The sequence below is a fragment of the Entelurus aequoreus genome, linkage group LG13 (genome assembly GCF_033978785.1).
Source record: "Entelurus aequoreus isolate RoL-2023_Sb linkage group LG13, RoL_Eaeq_v1.1, whole genome shotgun sequence".
NCBI classification, from domain to species: Eukaryota; Metazoa; Chordata; class Actinopteri; order Syngnathiformes; family Syngnathidae; genus Entelurus; species Entelurus aequoreus.
In genome coordinates this window covers 15,975,812-15,991,199 of record NC_084743.1, presented here as the reverse complement: position 1 = coordinate 15,991,199, position 15,388 = coordinate 15,975,812, and the positions used below count along the sequence as shown (strand labels likewise).

The 15,388-nt window shown below is 40.2% G+C and overlaps 1 protein-coding gene across 1 annotated transcript in view; it reads right to left on the bottom strand.

The window, feature by feature from the left end:
- The window catches only part of dars1 (aspartyl-tRNA synthetase 1), a 111,298-nt gene that overhangs the window by 71,111 nt on the left and 24,799 nt on the right, over positions 1–15,388 (bottom strand). Inside the window, exons 6-7 of the mRNA XM_062068485.1 lie at positions 14,878–14,980; positions 6,647–6,749 (exon numbers count right to left, since the gene is read on the bottom strand). Coding sequence (XP_061924469.1) covers positions 6,647–6,749; positions 14,878–14,980 — 206 coding nt within the window. The remainder of the gene's footprint in view (positions 1–6,646; positions 6,750–14,877; positions 14,981–15,388) is intronic.

The window sequence follows — 15,388 nt, the reverse complement described above, 5'->3', positions numbered from 1 at the left end:
ATTTGTATCATCTGCAAACATAGAACATTTCAATTTATTAGATACTTGTTAGAATAATTATGTATACATTATCACACAACTCTTATGCTTAAGGGCCGTTGCTATAGTTATTATCAATTGTGCTGAAGTTGTACTTTTTCTATCTGTGCAAAGCAAGTCGTCTCGTATCAGTGTTTGTTTCCAGACTCGACCTGCTGACTGCCAAGGCCGAACATCGAGTACCGTGACGCAGACAGAGCAGAGACAAGGCGACATCACGAGTGTCAGCACATTTGCATTTCTTGAATAGTCATATATTGTGTCTAACTGGGGTTGCTGAAATTACCCCACCTCCTTCAGCAGGAGCTTCAGTGATGTAACCAGGGACCTCCCAAATAAATAGAGGAAGCATGTGGGCTGGACTTTAGAGCGTAGTTTGGATCTGTAACTAGAGTACAGCCCAAATAACGTCTCTCCTCAATTGAGCAAAATTTAACTCTGTCTCTGCATGATTCCTTGCTTCTTGTCTGTTTAATAGATGTCATCAGTGGTGAACTGAACAAATATCATTTAAATAAAGTATGAATAACTTAGGTTCCAATACCGATGAAAAAAATGTCAATACCGAAGATGAAAAAAATACTTTGTTTCTAGGGGTGTAACGGTTCGTGTATTTGTATTGAACCGTTTCGGTACGGGGGTTCCGGTTCGGAGGTGTACCGAACGAGTTTCCACACGGACATATTAAAGGCCTACTGAAAGCCACTACTACCGACCACGCAGTCTGATAGTTTATATATCAATGATGAAATCTTAACATTGCAACACATGCCAATACGGCCGGGTTAACTTATAAAGTGACATTTTAAATTTCCCGGGGAACTTCCGGTTGAAAACGTCTATGTATGATGACGTTTGCGCGTGACGTCAATGGTTGAAACGGAAGTATTCAGACACATTGTATCCAATATAAACAGCTCTGTTTTCATCGCAAAATTCTGTGTTGGTGAATCTTTTGCAATTTGTTTAATGAACAATGAAGACTGCAAAGAAGAAAACAGTAGGTGGGATCGGTGTATTAGCGGCTGGCTGCAGCAACACAACCAGGAAGACTTTGAGATGGATAGCAGACGCGCTATCCGACGCTAGCCGCCGACCGCACTGATGATCGGGTGAAGTCCTTCGTCGCTCCGTCGATCGCTGGAACGCAGGTGAGCACGGGTGTTGATGAGCAGATGAGGGCTGGTGTAGGTGGAGCGCTAATGTTTTTATCAGAGCTTTGACGAGGTCCCGTAGCTCAGTTAGCTTCAATGGCGTCGTTAGCAACAGCATTGCTAGGCTTCAACAGGCGGCACAGTATTAACCGTGTAGTTACAGGTCCAGTGTTTGGTTCGGTGTCTCCTGATAGTAGTATTGTTGATCTGCTGTCTATCCTTCCAGTCAGGGGCTTATTTCCTTTGTTTCTATCTGCAGTACTATCACGTTAGCTCCGTAGCTAAAGTACTTCACCGATGTATTGTCGTGGAGATAAAAGTCACTGTGAATGTCCATTTCGCGTTCTCGACTCTCATTTTCAAGAGGATATAGTATCGGAGGTGGTTTAAAATACAAATCCGTGATCCACAATAGAAAAAGGAGAAAGTGTGGAATCCAATGAGCCCTTTTACCTAAGTTACGGTCAGAGCGAAAAAAGATACGTCCTGCACTGCACTCTAGTCCTTCACTCTCACGTTCCTCATCCACGAATCTTTCATCCTCGCTCAAATTAATGGGGTAATCGTCGCTTTCTCGGTCCGAATCGCTCTCGCTGCTGGTGTAAACAATGGGGAAATGTGAGGAGCCTTTCAACCTGCGACGTCACGCTACTTCCGGTACAGGCAAGGCTTTTTTTTATCAGCGACCAAAAGTTGCGAACTTTATCGTCGATGTTCTCTACTAAATCCTTTCAGCAAAAATATGGCAATATCGCGAAATGATGAAGTATGACATAGAATGGATCTGCTATCCCCGTTTAAATTTTAAAAAATCATTTCAGTAGGCCTTTAAGTAGCATAACGCACGTTGTGTAAACAATGCACTTAACGGGCTACGATAGACTGATCATACATTCTCTTTTCACCGGACATGTCCTCTTTTGCGCAGCTGTCAGGGCAGAGTTTCTTAAATGCCTCAAATGTCCGGCATTTTGAGTTAGGGTTGCGTGTATTTTTAATGTACGTTCAGGGTTAAGAAGGGGTTAAAAACAAAACAAATTGTGAAGGTGCACAGCAGCATTGGTGAGGGAGGGGCAGAGACAGAGAGAGTGAGAGAGTTATGATAAACACGCATGCGTCGCCAGGCTGTGCTTTTTATCCATAGATTTATCAGATTACATTTTTTATTATCTATAGCAGGGGTGTCAAAAGTGTGCCCCGGAGGCCATTTGCGGCCCACAGCTAATGTTTTAAAGGCCCACAATTAAAATAAACAAAAACATAACAAAAGTGAAATAAAAAAGCTTAAAGGTTAAATGTAATTTAGAAAAAGTTGCAATGTTGACTAATAAAACAAAGCTGTTTTTTTTTCCTTTCAAACTGTCATTGCTCAAAACATAATATTGAATCAAAATCAATGTTATTATGAATTATTGACCTATCCAAGGTTCCCATTATTTCACTAAGAAAAATATTTTTGGTGGAAGATTTTGCAAATTTGGTAAATAAATAACCCCAAAATTTATATTTTGTTGTGTTCCTACTGTACCGAAAATGAACAGAAACGTGACCTCTAAACCGAGGTACGTACCGAACTGAAATTTTTGTGTACCGTTACACCCCTAAGATTATGGCAACAATAATAATCACCATTATTGTGATTGATATTGAAATCATGATTATTCATTATTTGAAAACACAAGTATTTATTGTTCCACCAAAACTCCACATTTAATATAATTTAAAATAACAACAGATATAAATTAGTAACAAACAAGCAAAATAATGATACTACTAACAACACTAAATTGAAATAACAAAAGCAATATAATAACAATACAATTCAGTTTTTTGGTTTTTAATTTTTTTTTTTATTCCGTTTTTTTTACCTTTTACATTTGTACTCTTAGTGTCTTAAATAAAATGTTATAAAATGGGAAAATTTTGATCAATATTTTAGGTCAAAGCATAATAATTGTGTAAGTTGAGTTAAACAACTTGCACTGAGCCTAGTCTATAAAATCCACTACATCTCCCTGATACCGAAGTACATGTCAAACTACTTCCTTAACGTAAATGACCGCCATAACCACAACACCAGGGGGAGCTCCACTAACCACGTTAAACCCAGATTCCGAACTAATAAAGGTCTTAACTCATTCTCTTTCTATGCCACATCAATGTGGAATGCGCTCCCAACAGGTATAAAAGAAAGGGCATCTGTATCCTCCTTCAAAACCGCAATAAAAGTTCACCTCCAGGCAGCTACAACCCTAAACTAACACCCTCCCCGGATTGCTAATAATCAAATGTAAACAATCAAATGCAGATACTTTTTCTTATGCCTTCTGATCTCTCTCTCTCTCTCTCTCTCTCTCTCTCGCTCTCTCTCGCTCTCTCTCGCTCTATATGTCCACTACTTGCTGTCCATATCCTACCCCCCACCCCCTCCACACCCCTGATTGTAAATAATGTAAATAATTCAATGTGATTATCTTGTGTGATGACTGTATTATGATGATAGTATATATGATAGTATATATCTGTATCATGAATCAATTTAAGTGGACCCCGACTTAAACAAGTTGAAAAACTTATTCGGGTGTTACCTTTTAGTGGTCAATTGTACGGAATATGTACTTCACTGTGCAACCTACTAATAAAAGTCTCAATCAATCAATCAAAAATGTATTAAGAAACGCTTTAAGTACATTTAGCTTGTGTAAGGCACGTTTTGGAAACCTTTATTTTGTTAGTGCATTTGGACCGAATGTTGTGCAGAGCGCTTTTATGGTGAAGGGCGGAAGTGTGTTGCTGTTCTGAGCTTGACGAGTAAGGAGACAAGTTGAAGCTGTTATAAAAAACAAAAACAAAGAGAGCCTTTCCAAATTGTGACTCCTGTTTGTACATTGATCTTACATCCATGATGTCGTACACAACAACACAAGCAGATGAGGTGACAACAATGACAACATTTCCCTCACTTTTATGTCAATTTCCGTGATATTCTGTGTCTAACAGCGGATTCCATTTTCTAAAAATTCTATTAAAATAAACAAAAACATAACAAAAGTGAAATAAAAAAGCTTAAAGGTTAAATGTAGTTTAGAAAAAGTTGCAATGTTGACTAATAAAACAAAGCTGTTTTTTTTCTTTCAAACTGTCATTGCTCAAAACATAATATTGAATCTAAAATCAATGTTATTATGAATTATTGACCTATCCAAGGTTCTGATTACTTCACATCAAATATTCTACTCGAAAAATATTTTTGGTGGAAGATTTTCCAAATTTGGTAAATAACTCAAAAATGTATATTTTGTTGTTTTCTTACTGTACCAAAAATGAACCGAACCGTGACCTCAAAACCGAGGTACGTACCGAACCGAAATTTTTGTGTACCGTTACACCCCTATTTGTTTCACATAAATGCAGCATTTTCCAGACCAATACAAAGTGATAAAAAAAAGCTTCTCATCTTTGTGGGCTTTTTCGCGTATGTGTTGTGCGATTTTTCTCAAGAGCACAAACAGCGCTGCACACGCAGGAGTGCATGCATGATAATGCCTTGTATAGGGCTGCAACTAACGATTAATTTGATAATCGATTAATCTGTCGATTATTACTTCGATTAATCGATTAATAATCGGATAAAAGAGACGGACTACATTTCTATCCTTTCCAGTATTTTATTGAAAAAACCCAGCATACTGGCACCACGTTGTGGACATTGGGGGTGCAGCATACACCAATAATAACACAGAAATGTAACTCATCAGAACTGAATCAGATATTGTACACGTTTCTGTTGTGAATAATAAAGGATTCATTTTAGGCTGCCTCTGAATAATAGCATGAAATATTCCAGCAGCTTCATAACGTTTAGTTATACTAAAGCGTCACTCAAATCTAAATATATTTATATAGCTTTATCAGCCCGGCTACATTGATCCATTATGAAACCAACCTGAGATATTTCTGTCCGTTACGTTTATTTCGAAATTGGTAACCGTGCGTTTTCTCTCTCAAAACGGAGTCAAATGTGCTTGAGACACATTATCAGCCCCGCGTTGCAACAAAGGCATAACGTTAACGTTACTCACAAAAAAGCTGAACTCATGAATGCTTGTTGCCACTATGGACTTAAAAAGTTACGTACTGTGAGTTCTCTTCATCCATGGCTGCAACATGTTTCCTTTTCAGGTGATCCTGAAGCAACGTTGTACTGCCGTGCCATTTTGCAGGAAACGCTCTTCTTTGAAGTCTTTAAAGCAGGGGTCTCAAACACGCGGCCCGCGGGCCAATTGCGGCCCGCGAGACGTTATTTTTCGGCCCCCACCTTAATATGAAAGTTTAATGTTAGTGCGGCCCGCGGGTTTTAAATGAATGGCACTTAAATGAATGGTGCTTGACAACCTTAACCCCCACACACACACCTCTACACCCCCCCCCCACCCCATCCCACCCCCATCTCCCGAATTCGGAGGGTATGCATTTTGCCGCTTTTCCACGACACCCGCACACGCTCTTCCTCCCTCCCTCTCTGCCTCCCTCGCTCGCCCGCCTGCTCGCTCCCGCCCCCGTTGTAAACAGTCCGGGCGGGGAAGACGAGCACTCCGCCGAAGGAGCGAGCGACAATACAAAAGTGTGGTGCACTGGACCCCAGCGCTGATACTCCGACAGAGAGTCGCTGGGCGAATCAGACGTGTAACACGTTAGTGGTGATGTTAGCCCGTTCGGGGCTAATTGTGCTACCGTGACTGTAAACTCCACGGCTAGGGTGGGAAAGCCATTCAAAGAAGGTGAATTCATTAAAAAGTGCATGTTAGATTTTTTTTAAGAAATCTTTTCTTGCGGCCCAGCCTCACCCAGTTTCTGCATCCAGTGGCCCGCAGGTAAATTGAGTTTGAGACCCCTGCTTTAAAGTGAAGTGTTCCCACACTTTTGACGACTTAGGCCGTACACTTTTCTCCATTGAAGCAATAACCTCAAGATGTTTTTCTGCCGAACTATCCGCACGGTTTACCTGCGCCATTTTTCGAATGTTTCCAGACGGCGGCGTCACGTGAGCTGCACATGACACGTCATTGGCTAGCTTACCTCCATCTCATGAGACGTAGCCTCAACGCCGCCCTGGCGCTGTTTTGTACTGTTTTTGTACTTACTTTGATTATTGTTTCTCAGCTGTTTGTAAATGTTGCAGTTTATAAATAAAGGTTAAATAAAATTTAAAAAAGCCTCCGCGCATGCGCATAGCATAGTTCCAACGAATCGATGACTAAATTAATCGCCAACTATTTTTATAATCGATTTTAATCGATTTAATCGATTAGTTGTTGCAGCCCTAGCCTTGTAGCTTGCTGGGTAGGCATTTTATAGATGGTTGGCCAAGCCAATCGGCCATCAATAAAGGCGTGATTACAGTGCTGTGCGAGACTGCTTGACACTGAACGCTAGATTGTCCATTAATGTACCTTCTCAATGTGCAGCTCCACATCCTGCTGGGAGCAGCTCTCAATCTTCTGATCCACTTTCCTCACCGATGCCTCCACGTCAACAATACTTTCCTTGGTGATGCTGGCGGGGGAGAGATGCACGAGGAAACAAATTAGAGCAGGAGAAAAAAAAGCGCAAAGAAGAAGAAAAAAACAAAAACTAAACAAATCTGCATGAGAAAGTGTTTTTTCATGAAGTGGAACATTCCTTTGATGTGTGTGGTGTGCTGTGGCTTTTCAAGAAACAGTAGGCGCCGGAAAGCACAGCGCACATTTTTTTGTTCAGTGTCAAGAGGTAGCTACTTTCCGAAGGTACAAATTAAAACGACAGAACACTAAAACTGTGTAAGGCTGGTAAGACAACACATGAGACTATTATTATTAGACTTCAACATGAAACCACCAAATATAGTTGTATGTTCTTACAGAGCTTAAACAATGGCGGCATCATGTGTGATCTGCAACCTCTGGGGAAATTATGGAATGAATGTTCATTCCCAAAGCTAACACCTGCATCAAATTAAATGTGTTCAATAAGTCTGCAGTTAAAAAGGAGTGTTTACACCTTGGAGAGCTGTTGCACCAGGTGGATTGACATGAATCATGGCTCCAACAGGAGTGATGTCAATTGAAACAAAGGAGAGGATTACCAAAACTCCTTAAAGAAGGCAATCAGTCACGCAATGTTGCAAATGACGGACCAAGTACAAACAACATGGGCCAGTCAAGGACATTTGTCCAGAAGCCATTCCTTTGATATCTTGGCTGTGTGCTTACGGTCATTGAGCGTTTGATTTTTGTGGCAAAGGCTGTGAATACTAATGGACTAGTGGACTCTCACTATTATGTTAGATCCACTATGGACTGGACTCTCACTGTTATGTTAGATCCACTATGGAGTGGGCTCTCACTATTATGTAAGATCCACTATGGACTGGACTCTCACTATTATGTTAGATCCACTATGGACTGGACTCTCACTATTTTGTTAGATCCACTATGGACTGGACTCTCACTATTATGTTAGATCCACTATGGACTGGACTCTCACTATTATGTTAGATCCACTATGGACTGGACTCTCACTATTATGTTAGATCCACTATGGACTGGACACTCACTATTATGTTGGATCCACTATGGACTGGACTCTCACTATTATGTTAGATCCACTATGGACTGGACTCTCACTATTATGCTAGATCCACTATGGACTGGACTCTCACTATTATGTTAGATCCACTATGGACTGGACTCTCACTATTATGTTGGATCCACTATGGACTGGACTCTATTATGTTAGATCCACTATGGACTGGACTCACACTATTATGTTGGATCCACTATGGACTGGACTTTCAAATATTATGTTAGATCCACTATGGACTGGACTTTCAAACTATTATGTTAGATCCACTATGGACTGGACTTTCACACTATTATGTTAAATCCACTATGGACTGGACTCTCACTATTATGTTGGATCCACTATGGACTGGACTCTCACACTATTATGTTAGATCCACTATGGACTGGACTTTCACTATTATGTTGGATCCACTATGGACTGGACTTTCACACTATTATGTTAGATCCACTATGGACTGGACTCTCACTATTATGTTAGATCCACTATGGAGTGGACTCTCACTATTATGTTGGATCCACAATGGACTGGACTCTCACTATTATGTTAGATCCACTATGGACTGGACTCTCACTATTATGTTAGATCCACTATGGACTGGACTCTCACTATTATGTTAGATCCACTATGGAGTGGACTCTCACTATTATGTTGGATCCACAATGGACTGGACTCTCACTATTATGTTAGATCCACTATGGACTGGACTCTCACTATTATGTTAGATCCACTATGGACTGGACTCTCACTATTATGTTAGATCCACTATGGAGTGGACTCTCACTATTATGTTGGATCCACTATGGACTGGACTCTCACTATTATGTTAGATCCACTATGGACTGGACTTTCACTATTATGTTAGATCCACTATGGAGTGGACTGTCACTATTATGTTAGATCCACTATAAACATTGATTGATTGATTGACTCTCACTATTATGTTAGATCCACTATGGACTGGACCCTCACTATTATGTTAGATCCACTATGGACTGGACTCTCACTATTATGTTAGAGCCACTATGGACTGGACTCTCACTATTATGTTAGATCCACTATGGACTGGACTCTCACTATTATGTTAGATCTACTATGGACTGGACTCTCACTATTATGTTGGATCCACTATGGACTGGACTCTCACTATTATGTTAGATCCACTATAAACATTGATTGATTGATTGATTGATTGACTCTCACTATTATGTTAGATCCACTATGGACTGGACTCTCACTATTATGTTAGATCCACTATGGACTGGACTTTCACACTATTATGTTAGATCCACTAAGGACTGGACTCTCACTATTATGTTAGATCCACTATGGACTGGACTCTCACTATCATGTTGGATCCACTATGGACTGGACTCTCACTGTTATGTTAGATCCACTATGGACTGGACTCTCACTATTATGTTAGATCCACTATGGACTGGACTCTCACTATTATGTTAGATCCACTATGGACTGGACTCTCACTGTTATGTTAGATCCACTATGGACTGGACTCTCACTATTATGTTAGATCCACTATGGGGTGGACTCTCATTATTATGTTAGATCCACTATGGACTGGACTCTCACTATTATGTTGGATCCACTATGGACTGGACTCTCACTATTATGTTAGATCCACCAAGGACTGGACTTTCACACTATTATGTTAGATCCACTATGGACTGGACTCTCACTATTATGTTAGATCCACTATGGACTGGACTCTCACTATTATGTTAGATCCACTATGGACTGGTCTTTCACAATATTATGCTAGACCCACTCGACGTCCGTTGCATCCGGTCTCCCCTAGAGGAGGTTTCTGATAGTCATTCTCATTGACATCCCACTGGGTTGTGAGTTTTTCCTTGCCCTTATGTGGGCTCTGAACCGAGGATGTCGTTGTGGCTTGTGCAGCCCTTTGAGACACTTGTGATTTAGGGCAATATAAATAAACATTGATTGATTGATAATACACATGTAATATTTTTGATCAAATACATTTACAAAAAATTCTACCAAAATATGTTTTCACATTGTCGTCGGCTATTGAGTGAGGAGTTTTGAGGACAAAAATGAATTTATTCAATTTTGGAATAAGGCTGTAACATAAGACAATGTGAAAAAAAGTGAAGCGCTGTGAATACTTTCCGGACTCATGCCGTTTATGGTTAGGAGTAGAGATGTCCGATAATATCGGACTGCCGATATTATCGGCCAGTAAATGCTTTAAAATGTAATATCGTAAATTATCGGTATCGGTTTCAAAAAGTAAAATTTATGACTTTTTAAAACGGCGCTGTACGGAATGGTACACGGACGTAGGGAGACGTACAGAGCGCCAATAAACCTTAAAGGCACTGCCTTTGCGTGCCGGCCCAGTCACATAATATCTACGGCTTTTCACACACACACAAGTGAATGCAATGCATACTTGGTCAACAGCCATACAGGTCACACTGTGGGTGACCGTATAAACAACTTTAACACTGTTACAAATATGCGCCACACTGTGAACCCACACCAAACAAGAATGACAAACACATTTCTGGAGAACATCCGCACCGTAACACAACATAAACACAACAGAACAAATACCCAGAACCCCTTGCAGCACTAACTCCTCCGGGACGCTACAATATACACCCCCCGCCCCCCACCCCAACCTCCTCATGCTCTTTCAGGGAGAGCCTTTCCCAAATTCCAAGCTGCTGTTTTGAGGCATGTTAAAAAAAATAATGCACTTTGTGACTTCAATAATAAATATGGCAGTGCCATGTTGGCATTTTTTCCCATAACTTGAGTTGATTTATTTTGGAAAACCTTGTTACATTGTTTAATGCATCCAGCGGGGCATCACAACAAAATTAGGCATAATAATGTGTTGATTCCACGACTGTATATATCGGTGTCGGTTGATATCGGAATCGGTCATTAAGAGTTGGATTGGAATATCGGATATCAGCAAAAAAGCCATTTACATCTCTATTTAGGAGCTTTGAGTATTGTCATAGAGAAAAAAACGAGAGTTGCATTTTAACTCCAGAACTAAATGTGTTGTGGTCTCTTTTAGCCCCTAAACAGCTGCGACCATAATCCTTATTACTCTGTTAGCTCAGTTTGATAAATAAATGCAGAATTAATGAAGACCATTTTGGACATATGGAGGTTAACTGATGAACAAAAGCCTGACAGTCGGGATATATCCTAAAAATATAGTTTTGTTCTTTACATTTCTTTAGACTTGGAGATGGAACTGACTAATTAAACTGCAGAAGAGGAGAATGCCATTCAATCGACAAAAGGAGATTTGCCCAGTAATATAATCACAGTCGTCAACAGTGGAGGGATTTACTTGTAATCCCCAGTCTTAGGTTGTCACTCATCAAACCAAGGTTTGTGAAGTTGGACATGACCCAAAAGCCCGGGGGAATGACAGGACTGTAGCACCTGTTTTTTGGATTTAGACATATGTGCCAAACATTTGGACTGCTGCGGCCAGGGATGTATAACAGTATGATTTTATTGATGCCAAACTGCCAATACCGATAGTCCCTGTTGATACCACTATTTATCCATGCTCTATTCCAGGGGAAATCAACAATTAGTATTTGCGCTCATCCTAGCTTTCTATGTGCAGTTTCAATTAATTTAACTATATGTAAAGTGCGTTTAGGTTTTCATAACCGCCCTTTTGGTTAAGAGGATAACGAAAGAAGGTATTTTGCATAGCAGTAATTAGAAATGTCTGATACGACGATATTGCCCAACCCTTAAAGGGGAAGTGCACTTTTGAGGGGGGGGAATTTCGCCTTTAATCCACATTTCTTATGTGAGACAAGAACACACATCTTTCTCTTTTTGTGCAAAACAACACTAGCAGGGGGTGGCTAACTGAGAAGAAGATCTTCATTGTCACACGTACAGTACAACGTAGTCTCTGCAGTATATTTGACCCTTTCTCTCTCGATGAGCAGTGTGCAGACATGGTGTAGCGCCCGGGGACCGTGTCTGGCTTGTCGTGGCTCGGCTCTTCGGTCGATGAAGCTTTCCTGTGACGTGATGTGTGTGGTGATGTAACGCAGGAGGGAAAACTCTTTTTTTTTTCATTTTAACCAAGTATAGGCGAGTAGTTTTTTTTTAGTATCGCTGGTTGCTGCGTGTCATTACTTTGCTGAACCAATGCAGCGTGTGACCCCGAGTGACTTAAGTGTGCTGGGATTTAAGTATCTTCTCATCCGTGGCTCACTAGTGCAATAACAACGCCGGAAATGTGTGCCGTGAAAAACCGTCCGACTGAGAACTCTCTAATAACTAAAGTTCCTTGGGTGAATAATGTACACTCACTACACCGGTATGTTTTAGCGCTTTCATGGCGAGTTTACTGACAGATATAAGTAAGAACTTTATAGTACTTTATATTAGAAATGACAACAGCGGAGGATGAATGTTCCATAACAAAAGTATAGAGAAAAAGAAGAAGCTTATCCACTACGGACTACAAAAGCGGATGCGCGCAATTTTTCAGGATTTATGCAGATCCCAAATACAGATCAGCAGGTACCAGAAGGTAAGAAATGTTGCTTTTGTATAATATTGCGAAACAAAATGCCAGATAATATGTCTTACCTTATACACACACCATAATAATACTCCTATGTTGAAGCACAGTACAATCCATCAATTGGTGTGGCTTCATAGCTTACCAAAGTAAGTACTGTTTTAATTGGTTTTCCCTTTTAATCATATTTATTTTTATATTGGTTTTATATTTATTTATTTTTTGTTTTTATTCAGTCATTGGTGGAGCTAAGGATAATATTTGAATATTGTTTTGTTGTGCAGCACTTTGGAAACATTTTTGTTGTTTAAATGTGCTTTATAAATAAAGTGGATTGGATTGGATTGAAAGTCGTACTAAAACATTTTGAAAGATTTTTGAGCGCCGTGTGTAATGTTCTATATTTTCAATGGAACATAACATGTTGGTGTTGTTTACTTGAGTCATATTGCCATCATAGTGCAGTCTACACGTATCTCTCATGTTTGACTGCCATCTACTGGTCACACTTATCATTACACCATGTACCGAATAAAATTGCTTCGAGGTCGGGAAGCCAAACCAGAATTATTCCGTACATTAGGCGCACCGGGTTATAAGGCACACTGTCGAGTTTTGAGGGAAAAAAAAGGATTTCAAATGCGCCTTCCCGTCCGGAAAATACGGTAATAAGAAGCGAATCTTTTAAGTGCGATTTGTAAAAAAATACATTTAAAAAAAGTGTTTGTGAGTGTGTGCTCACACCATGAATTGATTAACGTGGACCCCGACTTAAAGTTAAAAGTGTAAGTACCAATGATTGTCACACACACACACTAGGTGTGGCGAAATTATTTTCTGCATTTGACCCATCACCCTTGATCACCCCCTGGGAGGTGAGGGGAGCAGTGGGCAGCAGCGGTGGCCGCGCCCGGGAATCACTTTTGGTGATTTAACCCCCAATTCCAACCCTTGATGCTGAGTGCCAAGCAGGGAGGTAATGGCTCCCATTTTTATAGTCTTTGCAGTGTTTCCCATAAATTGCCAAGATACCTGTGGCGGTGGGGGCGTGGCTATGGGCGTGGTCACCATGACATCGAGTAATTTTCATAATTTACTACAATGATTTGATTTTCTCTAAAAAGACTTAAAAAAAGGTATACTTACTAATTAATAATAACAGTTTTGTTTTAAACGGTCATGCATCCATCCATCCATCCATTTTACAATATAATTACAACACTTTATGTACATATTTATATACAGATTTGAACAATAAGTTATTCACTGAAATATATTTATTAATTGTGGTTCTTACAAAAAATATATCTTATAAAATATAAAAGCTAAAATGTCTCAAAGCTCGGCCCTTTTAATCAGTGCATACTAAATAATTTAACTTTAGCCTACTACTACAACCATATTATTTACCAGCAACATAAAGTGAAACAGAGGCAGAGGTGTCCTGCCACAGTCAGTAACAAATAAACAGAAAACAGTAGTGGTGGTAGATAGACACAGAGCTTCATCAAACATCTGATCCACTGAACAAAAGAGCTCCAAAAATCTTGAACTTTAGACTGCCATCAGTTTTACTCCCTACACTTAACCATGTGTTTCCTACTGCCTGCAGACTTTGCACCCTTTGTTGTATACACATGTTGTGTTTCTAATATAAATACATTTAATAAAGTCAAATACAAATAAGGCAACAAGAGAAGTATCCTACACTTCTCTTTTCTAAAGTAAATCTGAACAGCCGATATGGGCATCTACATCAACTATATGATTTGCCTGAGAAGCTGGAAAGGACAAAAAAAAAAAAAAAAAAAAAAATATTATTTTTTTTTTTAATTTTTTTTTTTTTTTGTGGCGGACGAAATTCTTTCGTGGCGGGTCGCCACAAATAAATGAATGTGTGGGAAACCCTGCTTTGGTTTGAACTCACAACCTACCAATCTCAGGGCGGATACTAAAAACAAGTTGAAAAACGTATTCGGGTGTTACCATTTAGTGGTCAATTGTACGGAATATGTACTGTACTGTGCAATCTACTACTAAAAGTTTAAATCAATCAATCAATCAATCAATCAAAGCCATCGTGTAAAACTGAGGCTTCCAACAGTAACCGCTGGGTGTTACCATTTAGTGGTCAATTGTACGGAATATGTACTGTACTGTGCAATCTACTACTAAAAGTTTAAATCAATCAATCAATCAATCAAAGCCATCGTGTAAAACTAAGGCTTCCAACAGTAACCGCTAACAAGACCAATGAAGCTTGGCTGTTGTGTATTTCTCGTACCGCGTTGCTTTATCTGCCATCGCGGCAGGAACCACTCCATTAAAACGCCGCTGCATCCTACCCAGTTAAAAGGCAGCTTTTGTCGCCGAGTGAAAAATGATTGATTTCCTCGGCCCACGCCTCTCTTAGAATGTGTGAAAATGGATTGGCGGATTCAGGATTTTCCCACCATTGTTTTTCCCTTCTCTAACAGGAAGTGCGGTCGGCGGACTCACTTTGCAGCAAACTTGACCATCTGCTTGCTGGCACGGTCTCCCACTGCAACCAGCGCCTGCACGTTGAACTGCTGTTGGCGCAGCACCAAGAAACACTGCTTCCCTGAAAACAAAAACAAGTGATAATGCTGGAATGCAAAGATTTACCGCGATGATACAGGTGTTCTGGGTTCGTTCTCAGACAATGCCGGCTATAACCAGTCAAAAGGGGGTGTGTGACTTTTAAGAGTCGAGTCTCCCAGGTGGGAAGGTCTTTCCTGTCCTGTACAGGTAAACGTGTGAATGCAACACTGCCTTTGAAGAGTGAAGAATGGGTCATTTCTACCTTCCTCACAAACACACACCTAGGAGGAGAGCAAACAGTTGGGCCAACAAGACAGTCAGACCACCCAGGCACTTTGATGTTTGTTCCCCCCGGAGAAGGTGGTGTGTTTTGGGATAATAGCAACGCCATAATCCCACCGTGACAGATGCACCTCATCCTAGACTGAATCAGGATGTTATTCTGTTC